The sequence below is a fragment of the Squalius cephalus genome (genome assembly GCF_949319135.1).
Source record: "Squalius cephalus genome assembly, chromosome: 21".
In the NCBI taxonomy this organism is placed as follows: domain Eukaryota; kingdom Metazoa; phylum Chordata; class Actinopteri; order Cypriniformes; family Leuciscidae; genus Squalius; species Squalius cephalus.
The window spans coordinates 18,314,819-18,342,089 of record NC_137142.1 but is presented as its reverse complement, the minus strand read 5'-3'; the positions used below and the strand labels follow the sequence as shown (position 1 = coordinate 18,342,089).

At 38.6% G+C, this 27,271-nt stretch overlaps 1 protein-coding gene across 2 annotated transcripts; it reads right to left on the bottom strand.

The window, feature by feature from the left end:
* Positions 1-262: 262 nt before the first annotated feature.
* On the bottom strand, positions 263-26,573 carry wdr35 (WD repeat domain 35). 2 transcript variants are annotated; one of them, XM_079856292.1, is made up of 28 exons: positions 26,324-26,573; positions 26,058-26,175; positions 25,837-25,908; positions 25,626-25,718; positions 25,158-25,286; positions 24,794-24,927; positions 23,726-23,891; positions 23,452-23,600; positions 22,901-23,026; positions 22,614-22,799; positions 22,428-22,460; positions 21,808-21,868; positions 20,492-20,636; positions 18,366-18,435; positions 18,012-18,065; positions 17,821-17,930; positions 17,450-17,666; positions 16,547-16,627; positions 16,112-16,248; positions 14,031-14,234; positions 13,091-13,237; positions 10,066-10,198; positions 9,814-9,924; positions 8,251-8,415; positions 5,582-5,722; positions 5,115-5,271; positions 2,341-2,581; positions 263-867 (listed from the first exon to the last, which is right to left on the bottom strand). In XM_079856292.1, the coding sequence occupies exons 1-28, from the start codon at positions 26,345-26,347 to the stop codon at positions 717-719; spliced, it is 3,555 nt and encodes a 1,184-aa protein (XP_079712418.1). In that variant the 5' UTR covers positions 26,348-26,573; the 3' UTR covers positions 263-716. The 2 variants fall into 2 exon arrangements, with proteins under 2 accessions (XP_079712418.1, XP_079712419.1); XM_079856293.1 differs by having other exon boundaries at positions 22,901-23,008; positions 26,324-26,416.
* Between the last annotated feature and the right edge of the window lie 698 nt (positions 26,574-27,271).

Here is a 27,271-nt window from a genome sequence, read left to right as displayed (position 1 = left end):
TGCGTGACATATGACGAGATGAAGAACAGGTAGGATACCGTGCTTAGTTCAAAACCGCATACTTGCATTCTACTCTTACTATTTCTGCCATAGAAAGATATTTTTACATTAGTAAGAGTAGTAAGCGTTTACGAATTCAGCCAGGTAAAAGTTTCAACAGACAGATGCCTAATATTAAAGATGTAAATTCTCAATTCGAATCAGAACAGACACAAGTGAACATGAAAGTTTGAGATGTTTTTTTCTATTTATTTTTTATTTTAGATTAATCAAACATTAGAACAATTTACCTGTTAATGCTAAAACAACAGGAGGCACTCAGTTTAATTTTTTTCATTTCTTTACTAAAAAACCCCTCACATTTACATACAGTATCATATTAGCCAGATGATACATTCGTAACTTTTAGAATTAAAACTCACTCTTATATAAATTGTCAAATTGAGTTGAATGTGACGATTTACATAAGTATTTTTTTAGGGAAAATTGTGTATAATATTATTTATAGTGAAAATAATGTAATTACATACATAAATATATGAAAAAGACATATAAAAGAGAGTCAATGTACAAATAGAAATGTTAATTTGTTTGAGCATCCAAATGACATATTTTAAGCTTTCTAACCTTATGGCAGAGTTTGCATCCTACAGTGCATCAAAAAGACTGACATTTGATGAAGCAATAGTTGAGCTTGGCAAGGCGACAGGAACAATTTATCCCACTGGGGAGTGACAGAGAGGACAGAAGTTGTGTTGTGTGACCTCCTGCTCCAAAGCACAGTGCTTGCACACACTGCACATCCAGAACTGGTACTCAGATATTATTCTTCCTGTCACTATACAGGTGGGCGACTTGCCCTCCGGCCTGAAGAAAAAAACAGGAAGTAATAGAATAAAAGACAAAGAGAGAGAGAGAGAGAGGTTTACTCATCAAGTCAGAATGCATCATCACACTTGCTAACCTGTTTAAGCAGTTTAACACTGTTTTATTAACATAACTGGAACAGTTAATTTGCTGCTTTACATTTATGTTTTGAGCTGAGGCCCTTTCACACCAAGAATGATCACTATAAAGATAACTGCAAACTATAATGGCATTAGCATCCACACCAGCAGACGATATTGTTCTGTTTATTAAGCACGCACTGCAGTTTTGTTTTATGCCGCTTTAAATGCTTGAGCTCTTTAAAGCAGAATGGATTCTGGCTGTCAATGCTTTTATCGTTCATCATAGCTCTGAAAGTAATTCCAACAATATTGTTTCTCTGTGCTGTTATCTTTATAGTTGTGGTATGGACTCTGCTATTCTTTTAGATTTAGAATGATTTTGGAACTATATCTTTATCGTTATCATTATAGTTATAGTCCTCGGAGTGAATGAGTGTTTTTATTTGTATTCTCATCACATTAGGCCAAAATAGGTCGAAGCAGGAGGACTTTGCGAGCATAAACAAATCTAATGCATTGAAATCAGTCAATTCATGGAATAATTTTACCCTGTAAATGTGTGATGTGTATTTGTCACTTCGGGGCTTTGCAAAGAAAGAATACTAACGGACAGCTTCAGTGAGGGGAAAAAAACTACTAAAGTAAAGTTTGGGGTCAGTAGATTTTTTGTTTTTGAAAAAAGCAAGGACGCATTAAATCACCAGTAAAGTGACAGTAAAGACTTTTATATTTGTGCAAAAAAAAAAAAAAAAAAAAAAAAAAAAAAAGGTTTAGGTTCTTCTGAATCTCTGTTTCCACAAAAATATTTTGATAACATTGATGATAAGAAGAAATGTTACTGGAGCATCAAATCAGCATATTAGAATGATTTCTGAAGGATCATGTGACACTGAAGACTGGAGTAACGTTGCGGAAAAATTCAGCTTTGCCATCACAGCAATAAATTACATTGAAAATATAAAAGTATTTTTAAAATTGCAATAATATTTCAAGATATAAATGTTTTACTGTATTTTTAATCAATTAAATGCAGCCATGATGAGCATAAGAGACTTTTTTCAAAAACATTTTAAAAAAATCTTACTGATTCCAAACTTTTGAACAGTAGTGTAATAATCTTCCCACTGTTTTACTACAGTTCTTAGGGAGAACTGTGCTGATGTAATAATCTGAAAGGTCTGGAAACTTCCAGTTATCCGGCACACAGCAGTGATACGCCTAAGTCATACACGCTGACCCTTACGCCACTCATCTCACACTATTATACACTTGCGTCACTGTGACCTCACAGCTCCGTCAACAAGCCATAACAAAGGATCCGCCTCAATTATTCCGCGGCTGTGTGCTCAGTGAGGTTATAGCACATCTGGCCATTGCATTCCTGGCTTACCCGTCAGTGAGGCTGTCTTGCTGGCTTTGCCGGGTGTCTCTAGGGCTGTGTTTGGTGAAGATCTCCAGGGCCAGGTCTTCATAAAGCTGCCTCTGATCTGGAGTCAGTGTTTCCAGAGATTCCAGCTTAATAAAGGCACGTGAACACGTACCAAACGCACAGTTAGCAGATGAGCAGATGGCTAGCAGAGAGTAAATCTCCACAGCAGGGATAATATCCTCGTAATCACGGAGATGGAGAGCTAGAAATTAAGAATAAAGTAATTATTGAATTGCTGTACACTTGAGGAACAAAAGATTTTAATAAGGGATATTGCTGCCGCCGCCGCCCTCTAATGCTCACTAAAACGAGAATAATTTAATAACACTTTCAAATACGATTTATATTTTTTTATAACTGTACATCAGGGTTCACCAATCTCAGTCCTGGAGGGCCGCTGTCCTGCAGAGTTTAGCTCCAACCCCAATTAAACACACCTGAACCAGCTAATCAAGGTCTCACTAGGCATACTAGAAACTTTCAAACAGGTGTGTTGGAGCTGGTTGGAGCTAAACTCTACAGGACAGCGGCCCTCCACCAGGACCGAGATTGGTGAACCCTGCTGTACATTATAATGCTGTGATGCCTAAATTCACTTTCACAATTCACAAATAGTTTTTAGTGCTTTCTTTAGGAAAAATTGTATATAATTTTAAAATTGGTCATTTATTGGTAATCTGTCATAACAATAAAATAATTATTAGTTTAACAATAGTTATTATCAGAATTTTAATAACAGTGCATCCCTAACTTAAATCATTTTTAATAGATAATTTTAAAGACTTTAATAGAAGTATGCAATGCAAGCACAGCTAACTGAAAGACAAAAACATAAACCCACAACACACACAAGCACCTTTTCCAGGTGGTCCTGGATATGATGTAATCTGTGGTTTACACATTTTGTCTAGACTTTTGTGTATGTGTGGACTGAACGCTGTAAAGACTTTGAGTTTGTTTTCTCTGTTCAGGTGAGCGATTTAACACTTTATGTGCGCAGACGAGGCCAGACATACCCTGCATGCATTCACACACACATTAACAGACACAGATTTACAATCCTCAGAATATTCATATGGACATCATTACTGTGGTCTGATACAAACAGAGAGAAAGTGTAGGAGGTGATAATGAATTTGTTCATATACATAAGACTAAAGACTATGTTTCACAGCTATTTGTTTGTGTTATATTCTAACTGGATTGCAAAATGAGGAGTGAGTGATATACATATTACAAATACACACGCACTGGCCACTTTACGCCTTGCTAGTACCAGGTTGGACCCACTTTTGCCTTCAGAACTGCCTTAATTCTTTGTGGCATTGATTCAACAAGGTGCTGGAAACATTTCTCAGAGAATTGGTCCATATTGACTTGATAGCATCATGAGGTGCTGCAGATTTGTCTGCTACACTACACATCCATGATGTGAATCTCCCGTTGCACCACATACCAAAGGTGCTCTAGTGGATTGAGATCTGGTGACTCTGGAGGCCATTTGAACATGTATTTGTCATGACTCATGTTCAAAAAAACAGTTTGAGATGATTTGAGCTTTGTGACGGGACGTTATCCTGCTGGAAGTAGCCATCAGAAGATTCACTGTGGTCATAAAGGGATGGACACTTAAATAACATTACTCAGGGCCCAGAGTGTCCCAATAAAATATCCCTCACACCATTACACCACCAGCAGCCTGAACCAATGATCCAAGACGGGATGGATCAATGCTTTCATGCTGTTTATGCCAAATTCTGACCCTACCATCTGAATGTTGCAGCAGAAATTGAGACCAGACATTTTTCCAATCTTCTATTGTTTAAGTTTAGTTGAGACTGTGTGAATTATAGCCTCTGTTTTTCCTGTTCTTAGCTGACAGGAGTGTCACCCAGTGTGTCTTCTGCTGATGTAGCCCATCTACAGCGTATTATTATACAGGTATAAATTCCTTTTTAATTGACTATTAATTTGTTTAATTAAGGTTTATACATGCTAATTTCCATGACAGAGCCTTCAGCTGTGTTCAAAATCACCCACTATACCCTCATTCACTATTCCCTACACTACTCCACTAATTATAGTCCAGCTGAAGGAGTGAAGGAAAACGAGTGAGTGAATTCAGACACTGAGTAGGCTGGAAGCGCTGCCTCTTGTCTTTTGCATAGTTTGTGCTTATTGTTTAATAATCATTTGAAACATAGCAAACCGGCAGCTCCAGTAGTAAGATTTATGAGCTTGAACTCGAGCATGTATAAACCTTAATTAAACAATTTAATTATCAATTAAAAAGGAATTTATACCTGTATGATATTACGCTGTACCCACATTGGACCAGCAGTTTGGAAAATGGATGGATGGATGATTAAGCTGCGAGCTCCATCTTCTGGCGAGATGCGGGAATTTATTCAGCATGACCCTCACGGTGCATTATGGGTATTCTCTATCTGATGAGTGTACCTCAGTCGTACACTCATTATTGCGGTGCATTGTGGGATTGAATGAGTGCACTCTATAATGTCCACTATGGTTTTGGATACCACTACAATTGCCTTTCCCATCAAACAATGTCCTATTTAAGGGTATAGGGGGTGATTTCGGACACAGCCCCAGTGTTTTAAAGACATTAGGCTACCAGTTGACAAACCTCAACAGATTGCGCCCCAAAGTCACTAAATAATGTAAACATTAAGTGTGGATAAGCTATCACAACTCATTGGGTTTTAATGCGTCACCTGTCCTCATGGCTGCATCCACCTTGCCATCATACAGCTGTCTCTGCGCAAGCAGGAAAAAATGATAGGCCTCTGCCCCACGCCAGGCGTCATCCAGGATACGGCTGTCTGAAGACGTCTCATCTTCCTCTAACAGCCCTGCTAATGCACTAGTAGCCTGAAATAAATCACACACACAAATTACCCACCACCAGGCTGTAAATGAGCCCTTTATCCCAACTGATTTCCTGCCCCTCTGATGCTGTCGGACTCTGAGTCAGGCTGCAGCTGCAGACCATGGCACTGAGAGTAACTTAACAACTACCACAGCTTTTTGCGGATTAGAAAATAGAAAAATCACAAATGATAATAAAACTGTAGTTGGTTATCCCTGTGTTAAAGCTAAACTACATCCAGCAAGCGGAGCATTTGGAAACAGGAGAGTTTTTAGTATGTACTGTATGATGATGTTTGAACAGTTAAAGTACCTCTGATTTCTTGCCCTTGGTTTTGCTTTGCTGTGAGCTTTTGATCTGGGTATGGAAGTTCTCCACCAGCAAGGCGGCGAGCACATACAGTTTCTTCACTCGCAATGGTCGCGTTCTCTTTTTTGCCTCATCTTCAGCGATCTAAGGTGAAACAAAGATTGCCAATTAAAGGCCGTGTTGCAGGTTTTTTTTTTCATCGAATTTGTGCTATTTACTTGTTGGTAATAAACATTTAAACTGTTATCCATTGTATTTTATGTCGTTGAGTATCACAAAGCGGAATATAATACGAAAAAGTAGAGCGGTTTGCAACGACTCTCCTTTCCCCCACAATGCCATTACGTCACGTTGGGGAGAGAATTTACCAAAGCCCGCGGCCCGCATTGAGAGTGACTAGAGAGACGAGTAGCAGACGAGAGTATTCAGATAACGTTAGCGCAGATTATAGATAAATAAATAGATATAGATAGACAGACAGATAAATAGATAGATAGATAGGCTAGTATAGAGAGATAGGCAGACAGCCAGATAGCATAACGTTAGCAATAGCATAGATAGCTAGCAGCTAGATAGATAAATATATAGAAATATATAACGTTAGGTAGATTGACAATGGTGAACTACTGTTTGTGCTGGGTGTAAAAACTCTGGATGCTGAGTGAGACACGTCACATCTGGTCGCGGGGTGAGCTCGACCAGCGACCAAAACACACTCACTTCCCTACAGCACAACAAGCTTTCCAACGCAGTTTCCATGGGACGGCACCGCCGCCGGCGCCCACACAAGCACCTGCCGAACACAGCGACAGACACGCGGCGGCTACGTTTGCAACAACATTTTCACCGGAGGAAGAGATAAACGCTTAGAAACACCCATATAGCTAGCATGATGCCTTCTATTTCTAGATGAAAAGAAAAAAAAAGTGTGGTTATTGTGCACTGCTGCTCGTAGACTAGCTCCAGTGCTCATTGCTGCGTTGTTAAATGATAGCAACTCACCAGAACACTTCACCAACTCTCCACTCATTCTCCTCGGACCATGCATTTAATTATTAAGTATTTACGACATTGTGGTGGCGTTTAATTGCGTTCAACTCGTAAATACGATCTATACGAGATGGCTTGAACGCACCATAATACTAGGCTGAGGCTAGCTTTCCTCCACTTCTCCCCAACGTGACGTCATCACCGAGTTGCGTAAAAAAACCGTTAATACCAAAAACGTAAACAACTGGTCTTTAAGGCCATTTTTGGGACATTTTAAAAATGATATACATATCTTGAGTGATTTATGTACCCATTAATCGACAGTGGTTGTTAACCTGCAACATGGCCTTTAAAAACACTTTACAGTTACAAAAATATCCTGACATTAAATGTTAAGCATGTTATTTCTATTTTTTTTTTTTTTTTTTTTTTTTTTTTTTTAAATATTGTTTTTTGGTGATTTTCCTTTTATTGTGACAGGACAGTAGAGAGATGACAGGAAACAAGGTGGGAGAGAGACGGGGGGATGGGATCGGGAAAGGTCCACGAGCCGGGACTCGAACTCGGGCCGCCCGAGCGCAAAGGCGCTACATGTCGGCGCACTGACCACGAGGCCATTGGCGCCGACAAGCATGTTATTTCTATGCCACTAAAAGAAAATGAAAATCTCACGACTGGGTTGGGCATAACAAAATAGATTTAACAGAAACAAAACACTTTTTTTTCATTATTTCATCATTCTGTCAAGTGGCGCTAACATTGAACACTTTCCCCTAGTTTCACAGACTAAAATGCATGTATGAGCTGTTTTAACTGAAAGCAACTTCCTCTGGCATCTCTTAAAATATGCCTATGCCATTGTTTTGTCTCAAGATGCACACCAATAATGTTTTTCCTAAGGCACATTTATAAAAGCTACTTAAATGTCCTAATTGAACCAAGGTCTTATACTGGCTTAATCTAAGCCCTGTCTGTGAAACCAGGCCATTTCCTGTTCCATTTCCATTTCCATTTCCGATTATGTTTTTTTTTTTTTTTTACTTATGTTTTCTTTAGTGTATCATGTGTCTGTTTCAGCATGAAAAAGGTCTGCAAATTTACAAAGTACAAAATCCACTTCAAAGGAAGTTAGTTATTTGCTATACAAGTAAGCACTGTTTCTGAACTACCTTAAATTCTTCGATTGTAGTCTTGAGTTTTCTTCCGGGAATGAACACGTCACAATATTCTGCATTTAAATAATTTCAGTCTAAGGCATGTGCAAAAAAGGGGGTCGAGGCCTGGTTGAGTTGCATTAGTAGTGTGTTGAAATTTGCGGTTATGGTAAGGGGAATGACATTTCCGAATCGCGCTTGAAGTGGTTGGCCAATCGGGCCGACCAATCAGAGCGCATTGCACTTTTAGGAAGGAAGGGCTTAATAGAGCTCGAAACTAAAAAGAGTGTTACTGACAGACTGGGAAGAGAGGTGCTGCTACAATGTAAAATATCTGATTTTTTATTTTTATTTTTTTACATTGAAGCATGAAAACCTATTCTAGTAGACCCCCCCCCCCCCCCCCAAAAAACAAAACAAAAAAAACCTTATCTGGCATCATCTGGCCACTTTAAAAATGACTGTCATCACTGGTTCCCAAGGATCCCCAATGACATTTGTTTCTTACATGAGCTAATATAGACACACCGTAAACATGAGTTTGGCAGCATCCAGGAAGTGATGGGCTTTTCTGTAGAGCTCTACAGCCTCTAGAGTTTTGTTTTTCTCCAGCAGATGTGAGGCGTATTTGGACAGAAGAGGCCCAATTTCCTTCATACTGTGGTTTTTGGCAAGTTCCACAGCTTTGTTCCACTGGGGGGAAAAAAGCACCCAGTTAAAATGTATTTTTACTGTTGCTCATTTGTTTTTATCAAGCATCTAAACATTTATCACAGACAGGTTTCATCAGCAGATGAGTATGATGATGTTACAGCTGCAACTGGATCTTTCAGTACAACTGATGATGAGCACTGTGAACTCTCTGAACCTCTCATTTAAACTAATGACAGAAGTATCATTATCTCGACTCTCGACGCTCAAGAAAAGGCAGTGAGTCAGAATGCATTCAGTGAAGTGAGGACAAAAAATATGTCTTTTGGGAAATGCATATTAAATAGAGCTGTAAAAGTCTCAATTTCTTTAACACAGATAACGCATTTATGTTCAATTTAACATTATCATTTAAATATTTTCTGTGTGATTTTCTAAAGTTTAATTAGAACTGTTGTAAGAGAAGCAGCACAAGTGTGTGTGTGTGTGTGTGTGTGTGTGTGTGTTTTATTAGATCAGTACATGATAGAAAAACACCTTTAATGTAATTTTATAATTGTACAAGTGTTAATAAGAAGACAATCTACAAAAACCTCTATTTTCTATAAATATCCATGAATTGTTCATTAAGTTACAATATTGTTTAATATTATTTAATTATTTTGAGTTTAGTTGTGTGAAATATATAATCAGTGTTTTCTATGCAAATGAGAAATCTTTGTTCTGTCTTTATTTTTATTAAAAGGATACAAATGCATTAACTTATGCATTAAAGGTGAACTAAGTAACTTTTTTTACCTTAACTGAACAGCTTCGGAGTCATTGAAATGGTTATATTACTTATTTCGGGTTGAATGGTGGTCGTTTCGCACCCCCCTGGTGCCCGTGAGCGGAAAATCCGCACTTGCAACTTTGAGCCGGCGGGCCGCCGGCCGCCGCGTCAGGAAGTATCGCGTGATATCAGGTCTCGCGATGTAAACAATTGCTTTACGGCCAAAAGAAATCTGCTAAAATGCTGTCATTATTGCGCTCCCTCACGCTGTTCGAACCCGAATGAAGATGACGTTTTAAAGAATGTCCCATCTGCTTTGATGTCGTTGATCTACTAGCCTCTGGTGTCTGAGAATCGCCAACGAGTTTTTACAACAGTGTTGTCAAATATCTATTCCGAAGCTGTGGGGGGAGCTCTAGAGAGAAACCTGCGAGCAAAAAGCGAGAATACAGCGAAGAAATCCCGAAACTACTGAGCCCTGCTTTAAGTTAACGCAAAAAACACAGATTAATCAGAATTAAATATTGACAGTCCTAATATACTGTAATAATTTAAATAAAATTAATGCAATTAATATAATATTAATACATGCTAAACATTTACCTTCATAACATATCAAACCATACAACAAGCTAATGTTCTGTGTAGGTTTGTGCATGAACTCTCACCTGGTTTAGATGCACACAGGCATCCACAGCTGCTTTGGGCTGGTTACATTTCAGAAATGCACTGACAGCCTGCTCACACATTCCCACGGTAACAAACATCTGACCAATGTCCTACACACACACACACACAAACATACAATAAAGCACAGTTCAAGCCATTCAAGATAATCTGAACCAAACACTGCTGATTGGTCTGCTGACAAATCATAAGAAAATGTGACAGAGAGAGAGAAAAAAAGAGAGAGCACCCACTGGTAGCAGTTTATGGTTTTCTGGTAGGGAGTTTGCAAGTTTCTCCAGACCATCATAGTCCTCCAGCATATAATAACATTCAGCCAGACGCTCCTGATTACGACCCTGCAGGTAATACTGCACTGCATTCAACCTGTGGAACACACATACTTCAAGTCTCTGTGTCACCTTAAAATTAAACAATTTAACAGTAAGTACACAACCAGTCAAAAATTTGGACACACTTTAATGTGTCACGTTGTGTTCTGTTTTCATTTTGTTACCAGCCTGTCTGAGTTCTCATTAATCTCTTTGGTTGCTCATTGATTAGTCATTCTGTTCAGCTCTTCATTCCTTTGCCAGTTCTCATCATTGTATAGTGGTTGTGTTTGCCTGTTTTCCTGTGCTTCTCCTTCGTGGATTTAAAACAGTCAGTTTGTGTTTGATTCTCCTTCGTCGTGCGCTCTGTATACCACAGCCAAGCCACACGTGACAGAAGAATGGACCACAAAAAAGGACTATGGAGATTGCTGCTGCTTTCTCTGCTCTCGACTGGGAGGGACTTTCTTTTCTGGATTATTCTTTGCGTTTCTGCCAGCTCGCCCAACGAACGGCTTTTGACGATGAGACTCTAAAATCGATATATTGGATTGGGGTGAACTTTCACAGCCCACAAGACCTACCGTATATGAAGAAAGGAAACTGGAGAGATGCCATTTTCCGGTGTGTGTGGCTGAGAGGAGGACGCTGATCCCGCCCAGCCTCCCTTTCCTGCCTCCTCATCCTCATTCAGCCAGTCAGTCAGCCCCGCCTTCGCTGGTTCCCTTCAGCCCTTCGTCTTCTCCCATAACACAATGCTGTGTGAATAAGCCTCAGCCCTTCCGTCATACAGCCCCTACCAGGCTCTGCCTCCATCCGCTGTTCCCGCCACCCCACCTTGGCCCATTGCCCTGACTCCATCTGGCTCCACCCTCCCTCCTGCTCCACCTCGGTGCCATGGTACCTTGGTTTCTCCATGGACGGTCGTCGCTGTGGATCCATTACGGTCGCCAGGACCAGCAGTGTTGCCCAGTCCCATCAGCTCTCCATCTGCGCCCAGGGCTCCACCACCATTTGCTCCATCTCCATCGCTCGTCCCCATGATGTCGTTGAGAGCTTCTCCGCCATGGCTCTGCCCTCCCTAAACGGCAGTATGGGCCTCCGTCATGGCTGTGGCCTGGGTCCCTGCCTGGCACCTCCTCTTCCTGGTTCCTCCCTGGCTCATCCTGCCATCTCCACCTTTGCCCTTCACCAGTTCCTCGTCCTTCTCCATAGCCCCCGCCCTCCCTCCTCAGTTGGACCTTGTACGGCACAAGGGCGTGCCTTTCCAGAGGGGGGCATAATGTCACTTTTGTGTTCTGTTTTAATTCTGTTACCTGACTGTCTGAGTTCTCATTAATCCCGTCCCGTCTATGTTCATCCATATGTGCAGATATATGCATGTCTCCCGATGCAGCAGCTTGTTTTCTTACACTAAGAAGCATGCATATTTTAGCTTTTATTGTCTATTTCTTGTGTCTCCTGCTTTGTTGGGGGGTTCATTTATGTATGTTATATGTGCAGCAGCAGCATGTCTGTGAATGTATTGGCAGTAGCAAGTCTCTGTACTTGCTCTGCAGAAGCAGCAGCGTAGCAAATCTATTCCGCCAAGACCAAATACATTAACATTAGCATATCCATCACCATGCCAAACACTACGTGAGTTGTCATGACAGAAATGAGTGTATGACATTGAAACAAATATTGTACGACAGACATCCAGCTGCGTGGCTTTGCCTGGACAAACACATACATATACATAAATATTAGTGGTGGGCTGTTATCGGCGTTAACGTGCTGCGTTAACGCGAGACTCTTATAGCGCGATAAAAAAAATATCGCCGTTAATCTATTCTCAAAGTTGGGTTGGGAACTACTCTATACTACACAGCTATGATGACGCAATCTACCCGCGGCCGCGAGGTACACCCGGCTGCAACGCATCATATTCGTCGTCATCTTAAGTAAACTGCTGAAAGTGAAAGCTGGTGAAAAAGATCCGTCAACATCCATTATTTGGACTTGGTTCGGATTTAAGCCGTCCGACGAGCAGCAGCAAACTATATGTGTGGGGTAACAGTTCGGTAAGTTAACACACGACTAATCCGTTCTACCACCTCAAATTCAAAACGAAACATGATATCACTGAATACCAGCGCGCGCGTATTATTCCCAATATATCTTAGTGAGTGGTGTAGCACATAATCTCTGTCTGCGCCCGATTTTAAGAATGGTTGTTGTGTTTCTTTTTAACTGAAAAGACATCAGTAGACAATATTCTAATTTTAAATTTGGGGTTTCATAAGCTCCAAGCCATAATAAACATTAGACCTACTTAAGTCTCTGCAGCTAGTGTACTTAAATTTTATTTATCTGCAAAATTATGTTGTATACTTACAGTTTTGCACAATATATGTTCTCAAAACTACATACACCCTTAAAAAAAAACAAAAAAAAAACATTTAGCAGTTGTTTAGCAGGGTCTGTGTAACCTGTTCTGAAATGGTTTTATTATCGTTATCGCAAGAGGCTGCAATGTATATCACAATATGGATTTTAGGCCATATCGCCCATCCCTAATTGATAGCCTATAGTAGTTGATAATAACATAGGCCTACCTAATGTTGCCTACGGATGGTAACAGTACAGTACTAACCTTTTACAGTCTATGAGTAGAACAGCTTTCTCAAGCAGTTTGTGATGCATTTTGGAAACAGGAGATGAGCCCCTGGTCTAATGCGCCACCTGACTTGAGAAACCCGTTCTCAAAGACTTACTTTTATAGTCATTATTTAGGTAGCACACATATTCTGAATGCCTTCGTCAGAATTCAAATGAGCCATTTTAATCTAGATTAATCTAGATTAATTTCAAAATTAATCTAGATTAATCTAGATTAAAAAAATTAATCTATGCCCACCTCTAATAAATATGTATATTAAGCAACTCCTACTCTTAAGCAACCTACCATTTCTGTCTGTCTGCAAAGTAGTCTCCAATAGCGTTGTAGGCCTGCTCCAGAAGAGCATCATCAGAGTCACCTGATCCTGTCTTCAGCAGCTGCAGAACCCTGAACCAATCACCGAGCTTTATACGCAAACTGATCGCCAAATCCCTAAAGAGACCAGAGGGAGAAATAAGAATGATGAACATTCAAAATTAATTGATTTTTATTGCTTTTTCAATATAGTTAATTAAAATGTTGGCCATAATCGCATAAACAAAGCCAACAGACACATTTGGAACCTGATGTGATGTGACTGTCTGTTTGTTTGTTTTTTACCTAAAAATCATCCATCTATGTAGTTTATATAATTTAGTACTCCGTTAAATTGGGATATGGTAATTTCTTGTACGCCAGGAAAAAATATAAATAGCAATTGTTTGGAAAAAAGCCAAAAATGTTAATAAAAAATGATGTAATGTAGAAATATAAATTAATAACCTTTGTTATAGAGTGTTCAAGTTAACTTTATCAGCAAAGCATAGATAGTGCACACTGTATATGTTGTATGGTGGTGCATATACAGTATATACAGGGTGCCTAGATATACTTTTTAAGGCCCTTTATTAGGAAAACTTGGACCTGCGGCCACCCTGATGCATGTATGCATGCATGTATATATATATATATATATATATATATATATATATATATATATATATATATATATATATATATATATATATATATACACATATATGATATATTTTTTTATATTTTTAGTTATTAGTTACAATAGCAACTGAATATTTTGATAACTATTTAGTTCAACAGAATTATTACAGAAATATTCTGAATTGTGTAAAGTTTTTCTCAATTTAATTAAATTTTTTATTTTATGAGTGTACCGTGGATGTTCACAGAGATTTCACACAGCATGAAAACATTTATTATCTGTGTATACCTGCGGTCCATGTCCAGGTACATCCTCTCTGCCTCCTCGAACCTGCTGAAGTAAGCAGCTACCTCTGCCTGTTTCATGGCTTCACTCTGAAGGTTGCTCAGTCTCTTGACAAATTCAATGCCCTGGTAGTCCCTACAGCGCACAAACGCCTGTTCAGCCATCTTCAAATCCAGCTTCTGCAGCGCCGCTTCTGCCAACAAACGCCTGCAAGTGCACACATAAATACAATTGACTGAATTTTCAACTGTCAAGTACAGAAGGTCTGACATTTCACACTGAATACCTCAAATCCCATATTTCCAGAATATGACACATTAGTTCTGATGAAATCATTATTTTGAAGAATTATTAATGTATTTATACAGTATTTGATCTCAACAAACAGCTTCAAAATGTGGATATTCCTAAAATGACACTCATAATGACACTTTCAGTGGCGTATAGCTAGATCTGTTTCACTGAAGACACTTTAGACTGACAGAAAATGAACAAAGAGGACGAAGCGAGTCTCTCTGGGATATTTTTATGTGCTCATTGAAAGCTGAGAAAACCTTTGACCTCTGACACGTTGGCATGGTATGAATGAGCAAAATCAAACAAAAGAGCCTCTGAGCTCTAACCCTTACATCCAAGCAAACACACAGACTGAAAGAGAGAGCTGACACATGACTCTTTCTTTCTTTACACCATATTCCTACAGGATTCCTTCTCCAGTTCCTGTCTGACAGTATAAACAGCAACTTTCCTCAATTACTTATGCACTGCCTACATTTCACCCCAAAATCTAAGAAAGAAAATTATATTCTCAAATGCAGCAAATACTGATATACAAATACTTAAATAAAATGATACATAAATTATTGGGCCACACTTTATTTTGATAGTCCACTTTAGACATTCTAACTATATGTAACGTTGCAACTACATGTCAACTACCAGTCATTAACAGTCTACTAATACTCTAATGAGAGTTAGTTGACATGTAGTTGCAAAGTTACTTATAGTTAGTAGAATGTCTAAAGTGGACTATCGAAATAAAGTGTAACCAATTACTAAATTCTAAATGTAACTAATGAGACTTTGCAAAATATAATAAAACATGCTAAAAAAAATCTAGAGTATGGGGTCAAATGTGACCTGGATGTGCTCTTGACACATTACCATAGATTAAATTGTGATTCTGTTTGTGACATTTTAAGCAGCTAAACTCTTGGAAGGTTTTCAGTCCAATGATCCAGTAAGCGAATTTATTCCAACAATCAGTCCAAAACAGCACTAATGAATAGAAAACCAGGCTGATCACATCAGAGATGGCAGAGAGAATAGAGACTCGCATTGTGTTTTCAGTGAATTATTCATTCCAGAGAGTGTCCTGTCAATAATGTATGTTAGATGAAGGTGCAGTGCTTTGAAGCACTGGCAAAGAACATTAAACTTAAGCTAACATGACACTAGGGTTTGCCTACCTGCTTCTGTAGCAAGAGTCCAATCTGAAATTCCTCCTTGTGCTGTGAGAACTGACAGAGCCACTAAAACTCCAGTGGGCTCCTAAATCAATAGAGCCGCTCCAAAACTTTATGGCTACAGTAAACATCTCTCTCTGTCTTAGATGATTTTTCTTTTCATTTTCATTTCATTTGAACATAACCATAAAAAACTGCATACATATGTGGCCTTTTTATATTACAGCTTATTTTATTCCATTTTTTCCAGATTTACTAGGAAATAGCTCTCCAGAACTGTGCTGCCTTATTGGTTTTATCTTGTCCTGCCAGTGCCAGGATCATCATTCAGATCATAAAACTGTAACTCACACTACATTCAGACTATTTAAGTGCACCTCATACTTTCCACTTCCAGGACACACACATACACAGCCATGTTGCACACACACAAATCTTTAAAATGTATAACAAACACACACATACAAATAAACAAACTCACATAGCATGTTTTAGCACACGCTTCCGTACTGCCTCACTATGCTTTTATTGCCGTATTCCTCTTTGTGTTTGCAGGTTTGCTTGAATAAATAACCACACTGCCCCATTTATTGTGTGGAATGCGTGTCTGTCTCTTACCAGAGGCGCGGATGGGGATTGTCCTCAATAAACTGAGAAGCATCTTCAATTCCAACTTTCTCAATCAGCGCCCTGCTGTCCCTCAGTGAGCGGATCTCGAAGTTTATTAAATAATCTTTATTTGGAACCTCTGGATCCTAAAGGATAAAATTATATTCAGGGTTCACACAACTTTTGACAAATTAAGATGATTTATTTTTTCAAAAATCATTTTATAGAGACTATAACAGCTAATGTATATATAAATTATAATTTAAAAATTTTGATTTCAAAGAATGACTAACTAACACACACACACACACACACACACACACACACACACACACACACACACATATATATATGTAGTTTTTCAGTCTTGGAAATCTCAATTTTAAAATTAACTGACATTCACAGGTTGAAATAAATTCATAAATCACACATATTCCAACCAACCCTCATAATCTCATCCAAAAGAACAGATTTGATCTCCAGATCCTCGAAGTGGCAGATGAAGCCAGATGTTTGAATTGGTTCCTGTGTTCAAAACACAACACAAATATGAGCTTGTCAGGAGAGAATACTCACACTAACACTGCTGTAAATTAAACCAACTGAAGAAATCTATTTTTTGATCAAATTAGGCTGATTATTTATGAGAATACACTTTTAATATTAGTGCAACTGAATATTGTGTATAATGTGTGGCATGAACCTGTAAACCACACTTCCTGCTATTTTTCTGTGCGGGAAGAAAAAAGCGCTGTTAAAACCTCTGCAGTGGGTGGTCTGATCTATAGGCCATGTGCAGTGTGATTTACTGAGACTGGTGTGTGTGTGTGTGTGTGGTTCAGGTAAACCCTATGTTATGGGGACAAAATGGGGGCAATCTTTGAATCTGAAATCCTTGTCTTTGTGGGGACATTTTTTGGTCCCCATGAGGAAAACAGCTCATAAATCATACTTAGTGATGTTTTTGAAAATGTAAAAATGAAGAAAGTTTTCTGTGATGGATAAGTTTAGGGTTAGGGTTAGAAGATAGAATATACCATTTATGCAGTATAAAAATCATTATATTTATGGAATATCCCCATAAAACTTAGAAACCCAATGTGTGTGTGTGTGTGTGTGTGTGTGTGTGTGTGTGTGTGTGCGTGCGTGCGTGCGCGTGTGTATTTGAAAATGGCAGCACTTCTTGAACCCTGTACATGTACAGTAGCTTTGACAAAACTCTTACTCTCACCCTTTCTTCCTTTTCTTCCATTTATGTGTTTGTTTTTTTTAGTCATCCTCTTTTCTTTTGCCACAATACTGTATATGCATGGGTATGCTTATGCAACTCATTTCTCTATGTCTCACCTCAGGGTCCAGGTTTCTGAAGACATACATTCTAGTTTTCTCCATCATGGAGAACAGATCTGGGTTATCATTAGCCCATTTCATATCCCAGACATCCTTGCGCTCGAATTTAGATGGGTCTCCGGCAGTGGACCCGCCTTCTGCATCCCCTGACGAAGCCCGTGTCTCTACATCCAGAAACGTCAACACACCCGTAATGTCGATTATAGCCAGTCGGCTGGAAACATAAAATACAGGCAAAATCTCACTATACAAGAAGGAAAAAGGACAAGCAGGTCTGATTAGTCTAACAATGATAGTGCATATATGGTCTACAGTTACAATGGGATAGGAAGAGAGAGGAAAAAAGAAAAGAGAGGGAGAAATCAGACCTGGAGTTACAATTCAGGGACAGCTGATATGGTCTGGACGTGAGAGAATATTTCTGCAGGAGGTTGATATTGGGTAGACTGTATCTCTGTAAAGTTCCAGACTCACGACCCTGCGGGCATCACAACCACACGTCAAACACACAGAAGCTTTGGGTTGAGAAAGCGTGTGTTCTTGTGTAAATCAGACGTACCACTAGAAGCATCCTGTCTGATGCTGTGATGCAGCAGATCGGATCTCTGGTGGCCTGAAACAAATGAATCATAAACATGTCTCACTCTCATGACCCTTTCTCAGAGCCATTGCTTGAATGTAGGCCAGGATGATATTAAAAAGGTGGGCTGAAGTCTCCATAGTGCAAAGACACATTTTCTGGCATTTGCGTCCCTTAGAGGAGTTTTTGATATATTTATATAAATACAACAAAAGTACAAAAATAATTAATAAACCAACTGAGCTGGACAGTGTTTTATGACACTTTCCACACTAATCCTCTCACGAGAGGTTGAGAGAGCCACAGGTAAGTGTATGTGATGAGTGTACTCACTGTGAAGGCTTTGGCAGAGTTCAGCGTCCCATCCGATGTTCCGCTTGGACTGTCATCGATGTGATAAACCCTAGAGAAGACAGTCAGCAAGACAGAGTGAAAAGAGACAGTGTGTGGGTAAAGTGGAGCAAGAGAGGTATTGCCTCAGTATATTTTTATCATGTGGAAGGGAAACAGAACACTAAGTCCACGCCTGGTCTGTGTGGGTCACAAGATTTCATCACACAGCCTTGAACGGAACTTTTCTAAACCGCTGCCGTCATCGAGCACACCCTCACACCGCATCGATAGACAGACAGGCAGACAGGTCTGCCCACAGACTGTATGCATTAAGGAACACCGCTTCATCGGATGAAAGCTTACATATTACACAGATCTGTTACTTTTATTCAGCCGCTGAGTCTAAGATGGGACAGAGTGTTAATAATATAAAAGCGTTAATAAAATTAAACTCATTTTGTACTGACCAGAAAATAAAATAGCTACTGTATTTAAAGGGCACCTATTATGCAAAATTCACTTTTACATGGTGTTTGAACAAATATGTGTTGGCGGTGTGTGAGCAAAACGACCCTAGAATGATAAAAATCCACCCAGTGTTTTTTACAATCTCAATAAATCATAAGCACTGTCTCAGAACGAGCTGTTCTCAGATTCGGCGCAATGTGACGTAGAATTGAGCAGGCCCCTCCCACGACTGTTGAGTGACACTTCGGTTTGAGCCTAGACCCGCCCTGAGTGAGCTGGACACAGAGTCCGCCATTGTTCGACGCTTGAGCAGCTGTAGACAAGAATGTCTCCTAAGCGATTGAGGTGTGTTGTTGATGGATGTAAGAATGAACATAGCAGTCTTCATTTACTCCCGTTGTTACTCAAGGATGGATCTGTACTGTTTGTGATCAAGCTTACACTCTCCGGAGCAACAGGCCTAACGTGACTGGACACGGAAGAAATGAAAGTGCGAGCACGCTCTTTATGACAGCTCTTCGAGTCATTTTACGGATATAAGGTTTACCAGTTTATTTAGCACCCACTGAAAAGGTGTGTATATTTGTTTACTGTTAGTTGTAACGAGTGTTTTGTGTACTTCGCTGTTTATGTTGTTGGTAATGAAAGGGAGAGAGAGAGAGAGAGTTTATGGATAAGACTTTAATGCACACTTCTTATACTATGTTTATTCAGCTCTTACAGAGATTCTCTGGAGTAAAACTAACGCTCATCTTTTGTGTGATGTACAATAAACTTCACTGAACTCGTCAGTATATTTTGGTCATCATTCGGACGGGTTTTGCTACAGCAGGCTTGTATTAGTGGATAAAAGCAGATGACAAATAAGTTATAACCATATATTCTCTGGCTCTGTGGGCATTATTGTCCGACTCCGAGTCGAAATGAACACCGCAACTGAGAGTTTCTGTTCTGATATTATCAGATGAGATTGTCCGGATTATCCTGACTCTGAGCGCGAGCTCGTGAGGCTCCGCCCCCTGTGCCGTGCAGCAGCAGTTAATTTGCATTTAAAGGGCACACACTAAAACAGCAAGTTTTTCTGAGCCCCAAAAAATTACAATTTAAACATGCTGTAAAAAATTATCTGTTGGGTATTTTGAGCTAAAACTTCACATACATACTCTGGGGACATCAGAGACTTATTTTACATTTTGTGAAAAGAGTCATAATAGGTGCCCTTTAATACACGTGTTATGCAAAATAGGGATATTTTGACTGCTATAGATTTCTTTAGAGATCTTTTAAACTTTCTATTCATCAAATAATTTATCCACACAAAACAGCACAACTGTTTTCAGCATTGACAATAATAAGAAATATTTCTTGAGCACCAAATCAGCATATTAGACTGATTTCTGAATGATCATGTGACACTAAAGACTGGCTGCAGTAAATTCAGCTTTGCAATAAATTACATTTTTAAAGATATTCAAATTGAAAGCAGTTACTTAAATTGTAATAATATTTCACAATATTACTGTTTTAATCAAATAAATGCAACCTTGTGAGCATAAGAGACTTCTTTAAAAAGCGTCTTTAAAAAAATCTTACCAACCCCAAACTTTTGAAAGGTGGTGTTTTTTTATTATTATTACAGTTGACCTTTGAACCCTCACCTTTCCCGACCTTCCTTTCTTGTTTTGGCGACCTGGTTGATCTCAAGAGCAGTGAGTTTCTTAGCCACACGATACTGCCAAACGTAAAACATCTCCTTAGATGCAGTGATCACGTGAGTCTTCGTCATGGTGACGTACAGAGGGTCTGTGACAGTGGAAAAGTGAACAAAAACATTTGGGAAAGAACATCTAGAATGCAATTCATTTCGCATATTTCATCAATACATCAAAGCTGACTGTTACTGAGCTGTGTGTGATTTCGAAGGCTGTTGAAAAATCACACAAACTTCTATATTAAGACTGGGATTTAGGGACAAGGTAAATCAATCAGATTTAACCTAAAAATGTTTTTTTTATTTTTTTTATTTTATGAGTAACTACAGATTCTGTTGTGTGCTGCTGTTCAGGCTCTGGAATCTGTCCACAGAGAGACCAGGGTGAATGTCTGTCCCTCCAACAGATCTGCTCTCCCAACCAGGGGAGGAATTTAGCGGGATGCCAGTGAGAGTGAGAGGAAAGGAGCCGGGATTCCCACCCCTGGGATCCCAGATCTGCGAAAACAACTAATAACGCTGTATCATGCATGCCAGACAAGTAGTTGGCGATGTCACTTTGTACAGAAAGACTACGCACCTACGCATTCTTTTACTACAGTGCACTCGAGCCGAACGCACGTGGCTATAGATACAAATTACATAATCTATCTTTTTTTTTTTGTCCGATTTTCATGGATGTTAATCTTGATAATACTGTATTATTACTTTGTCTTCTAGGTAAATCTCATCTTCACAAAGCCAGAAACATTCACTGTAATCCAAATTTTAGAATGTTCTCCTCTGATATAAAATCTTTTTACTTCCTTAAAGAAAATGTCAAAACCTTTGAACACAAAGGCTTCGAAAACATATATCATCCTTTGATAACCGTTAATTTTTCAAGATGACAAAATGTTATATTGTGTTGATTTGTGTAATTTTTGATGTGTGTATGCCCCCCCCCCCCCCCCCAACTTTTTGTAGTTTACACGGATATTATACGGGTGTCATTTTCTAAAACTTGCATTTTGAAATCCGTTTTCAAAAGTTATAAAGTCTTATAAACGCATAAAAAGTCTTCCGTTTTAGTTGAAACCTGTGTCGTGTAAACGGCCCCTTACATTTCACAAAATAAAATAACACAAAAAATGTGCATTTATATATTTATTTTCTTGAGTCCTGATGACCTCGGACTGGAGTTTATTTTGCGATAATGACCGGATGACTATGCATGATCTCTTATGAATAGAATCAGTGAGTGCGTCGTATTGCTCAACTCACCGACGTCAATATATTTGGAGTCCTGTGGGGTTCCAATGGAGTTACACAACACCAGAACATACTGTGGACAGAGGACAGATCTTTACTGTATGGGTACACTTAACTAAACAGCATCAAGAAAATATCTGAGAGCAAAACATCTTCTTTTGCAGATGTTCATAATACCTTTCTCCTCCACGACCAATCCTTTGAGGCGATTTGATTGAACAGCTCGTTAAATGCCTGTGTTAAAGCGGTTGCATCTGATGCTTAAGAACAGCTTTCTCAAAGTTTCATTTAATGAAAATCTACATTCAAATATTATGTCTTTCTACTGTAGACTCTGTCCTATGGCCTGCTGAATGAAGCTGCTTTTAGTCATTTAGTCTTTTCTTTACAAAACATCATGATATACTGGTAGTCACATCTATATGCTTGATCAGGTTTCTCAGTGTTTTTGAAAATGGCTACAGTCATGTAGTACTGTTAACACTCTCCTGACTGTAACTTTCTACTGTCCGTGATCATAGTGCATACGGTATCATTTTCACAGCTTTTTACTACACTGGAATTAGTGAAGTAAATTATTAGTATTAATAACTGGAATCAGTAATGAAATATAAAGAAGTAGCTGTCTTTACCATAGCTGATCCAGCCTCAGCCTCAGTGTCCTCCTGTTTGTGAATTGATAAAAACATCAGAGCATTTTTTGCAACACAAATCACAGATATGACTAGTTAACACACTAAATCAAAAAATGATTTGATTTAAAACAATATTCTAAATTAAAATATATTTTTTTGTTAAACAGATCAGAGTTTTAGTACCTGTGGATGTGTGTCATCCGCTTTGGTTGCCAAGATGCAATAATCTCCACAGGTGGTGATGGACATGAGACTCTTGACATATTTCACAAACTTCTCATTATTCTTAGTGTCCCAGAACACCACACTGTACTCCAGCCTATCAGGCCGTGTGTATGCATACACCACCGTGTTACAGCAGTAACCCCACTATAGAGACAGAGCAAGATATTAGCTCAGACAGAGACACTAACTGTTTTTTTTTTTTTTACAAAACTGTGTCTTATAGCCATTATTTACAGCTAAATTACTTTGTAATCTGGCCGAATGTTGGCAAAGTAAATGTAGGAATCTACAGCCAGGCCAATTCGGAGTCCTCCACCTTCCCATGATACAGCAGTCATCTGCTTGCCAGGAACCTTCAGAGTCCGCAAGTGCTAGACACATGGTGACATCAGACATGAGAGCATCAACAGGAACATTGCCATTATTTTTAATAAATTATGTTCTTTTGAACTTCTTTGTCATCAAATAATCCTGAAAAAAGTTATAACAGTTTCTACAAAAATATTAAGCAGCACAACTGTTTTAATACTGATAATAATAAGAAATTTTACTGGAGCACCAAATCAGCGTATTAGAATGATTTCGGACCACTGATAACTTCAGTAACGGACGGTGAAAATTCAGCTTAATTCAGGAATATAGACATAAGACCTTCATAAGTTACTTTCAAAAACATTACAAAAATCTTACCGACCGCAAACTTTTGAACAGTAGTGTATGCATGACAAGATGAATTATATTTGTAGAACTTTCATACTGCTTTTCTGTACAATACATGTGTGAGATCTGTACTCACCTCTCCAAATGGTGCGTAGAACTGAACAACATTTAAGTCTTTCTCTGCTCCGCTGTTTCTGAGTGATCCTGCTATAGCTAGAACACTGCCACAGTGATTCCACTGGATACTGGCCACATGCCACATACCCGTCTCAATGATCACAGGACCTACACACAATCAATAATTACAATTTTCTTTCTCCTTCGCATTCATACTCAGAAATGTACTAGAATGTATGACCCCAGCATGCACAAAGAGAGATAAAGAGTCACTGAAAAATACACAAACTCACTGTCATCACTCTCATGCCGCAACACTTGGCAGTGCCCGTTAGTAAAGCAAACAGCCAGGCAGGGGCAGTCTGGCTCCAGATAACCCTCTGTGCCCATGTACCAGTGGATACCTGCTATGCTGAGGGCACCCGTTACATTCGCCAAACTACTCATGGTCATCTTCATCTGGGCATAAACACACAGACACACAAACAAAATTTGTGACTGAGAAGGCACTGATTTACTAAAGTGCTTTTCACACTGCGCTTAACTCCGGGTTATAGTCATAGTCATTCTAAACCCCGCTTTTAAATACAGGTTTTGCAAACTTGTGCAGTGTAAAACGATGCGGTGTTAGAATGTTACCTCTAGATGCTAAGCAACAGACAGCCAATTGTGTGCCTCATATTCACATGCTTTGGACAGAGTTTCAGTGTTTGAGGGGGAAAAAATAAAATTGTGATGAAACATCAATTGGAGTAAAGAAGAGATCGTTTCATTCTTACTTTTATAGTCCAAAAACTCGATATTACCGTCTGCAATGTATAATTTGAGGATGCGCAATGCTAGAGACTTTATGTAAACAGGTCAAGTGCTGCATTCGTCCAATCAGAAAACAGCATCTTATGATTACCCAAGATTAATTGTTAACCCTGGGTAAATTATGAGCAGTGTGAAACGTAAAACAAGATAACCAATGATTCCGTTTATGCTGGGATTAGAATGATCCAGGGATAAATATTTCAAGTTTGAAAAGTTGTTCCAAACCTGTATGAATTTCTTTCTTCTGCTGAACACAAAAAAATATATTTTTAAGAATATGGGTAACCTAACAGTTGATGGGCCCCATTGACTTCCATAGTATGGGAAAAAATGCTATGGAAGTCAATAGGGCCCATTAACTGTTTGGTGACTGACATTCTTCAAAATATCTTCTTTCAAAATATCTTGTTCAGCAGAAGAGAGAAATTCATACAGGTTTGGAACAACTTGAGGGTGAGTAAATGATGAAAGAATGTTAATTTTTGAGTGAAATATCACTTTTCGTGTATTTAAATATCGTGTATTTCCAGGCTCTCGGTACTCACAATGAAGTTTCCCTGGTTGTCGTAAATGTGGATCTCTCCATTGGCCATCCCAAACAGCAAGATCTTACTATCTGGAGACCAGGCCACATGTGCCAACTGAGTCCCCTTCAGTTCTTTACCCCAGATCCTGTTCCCTGTGAGATCACAAAGTTATAATAAAACACACACACATTTATAATCACACAAACAAAATGTTCATGAATGAAAATTCAAAACTATATGATACAACAACAAACATCTACATCTTGATGGCTTTGTTGCCTTCTAAAAAATAATAAATTAATTTAAACATGAAAATAAATAAAAAAAATAAAAAAAATATTTATAATAAAAAGTCCATTAGTGAGAGTAAATCTGTGCTCACCATCCACCGAGCCCACGATCACAGCTCCGTCCTCATACACGATGCAGATCTTCAGACCATCAGCGTTCCAGCTCATGCTCCTCACCACAGATTTATTCCTGTTATTAATCATTTCTTCATACCATGAACCTGGTTGACACACAAAGTCACAGTGAAAGGCGGCATATTAATTAAAGAAATAGTTCACTTAACACTTAATAGTTCATTTTGAAGAATGTTGGTAACCAAATCATTTTGGTGACCACTGACTTCCATTGTATGAACATCAATAACAAAAACAAAAACAAAAAAACATTTCTCAAAATATCTTCTTTTATGTTCCAAAAAAGAAAGTCATTTAGGTTTTGAACAACGTGAGGGTGAGTAAATGGTGACAGAACTGTCATTTCTGAATAAACTTTAAGATAGAGTTTTAAATAAATGAAATATTATAATACTTTCTTAATGTTTGGTTATAGGACTGTGCACCTTTATAAAGCATCCAGACAATGATGAGGCCGTTCTGGTCACTGGTGGTCAGTTTCTGATACTGTTCATTCCACGTCACAACCTGCACTGCACCTGCATAAGCAAATCAAAGCTCAGAGAGTCAGCACACACACACACACACACACACACACTCTCTCTCTCACTCTCTCTCTCTCTCTCTCTCTCTCTCTCTCTCTCTCCTCTTTCTTACCACTGTGGCCCTCCAGTGTCTGATTCATAGAGAGGTTGCTGGGAGCAGCCAAGCCTTTCATTTTGGCATCATCTGGGAAAAATAATAACGTAATAAATAACATAATTTAATAATTAATTATTGGTTGAATGATGGATTTCATGCTGAATATATAGAAATAAACAACTGTTGCTCTCATTTTGTCCATCTATATAAAAATCCTGGTAGTTCCAGGTTCCCACCTGTGTAAGTCTCAAGTTTGAGCACTTTTAACATGCCATCCTCTCCTCCACAGGCGATGAAACCCTGATCTTTGTTCCAAGACACACACTTTAAAACCGTATTGTTCGGAATCGCAATCTGAGGACACAACAGACAGCAAAACCTGATAAACAGGTCGTATATGCAGAAACAACTGTCATTATCAGCAGCAAAGAAACGCCTTTTTAAGAAAAGTAACTTAAAAATGCCGACAGCTAATCTGCAACATATATCCGCGTTCAATTACCTTCTTACTGAGATAAATAAACATCTTTGCTTTAGCTTAGCCTGCTAGCCTGCCACAGCGTTTATGGGGCGTTTTTTGGATGCTATTTTAGGTTTTTGGTCCCGATGACTGTGGGTGATTTCAGCGCTGTATTCATTTAAAGGAACTTTATAATAAGTCCGTTATTCAAAGCATTTGAATTTTCTGTGTAGTTTCCATGCGTGTACGCTGCTGAAAAATGGTTTGCTTGGTTTCTAGGTAACCAAAACCCGGAAATGGTGTTGCATGATTGTAACGTTCATGGTATTTGTAGTCCTCTTAGCAATTCTCTACTCATGGCATTATTGTACATATTATTTTTACATTACTCGTTTGTGATAATATAATTGTAAATCATTGTCAAATTTATTATAAAATTATTTGAATAATAAACGTAGTCGGAAAAGTGACATTTTGAAAAGTTGCCATTTTCTGCAGTGTGACCTGCTAAACTCCATCTCAAAGTATTAGGCTATTTAAACAGCATTTTTCTAGTTATTCAGTAATGTTTAATGTGTAGTATTCAATATGTCCAATACAAAACATATTAATTACAGGGACTAGTAAAGGTAAAGTGGTTTACAGGTAGCTACAGTACTTTTATACACCAGCAAGACTCTAAAATATACACTTAACTTACCTTTATATATATATAATAGCTTTAGATTTTAAGGGTTATTTAAAAAACTGTTATGCATCAACTAATGTATATCCCCATGCACTCATTTGAATATACAATACAATTAGAATATTTGAATATACAATTACAAACCATCATATAATATAAAGATATAATAGAAAATGACAGAAAATGACATCAAAGTATATTTTATTTGTTCATATGTATTTGTACAAGTATCCAAGATAAAGAACAATATAAAATAATGTGCATACATATTACCATCATTTATATGTATTTACTTTTACTAT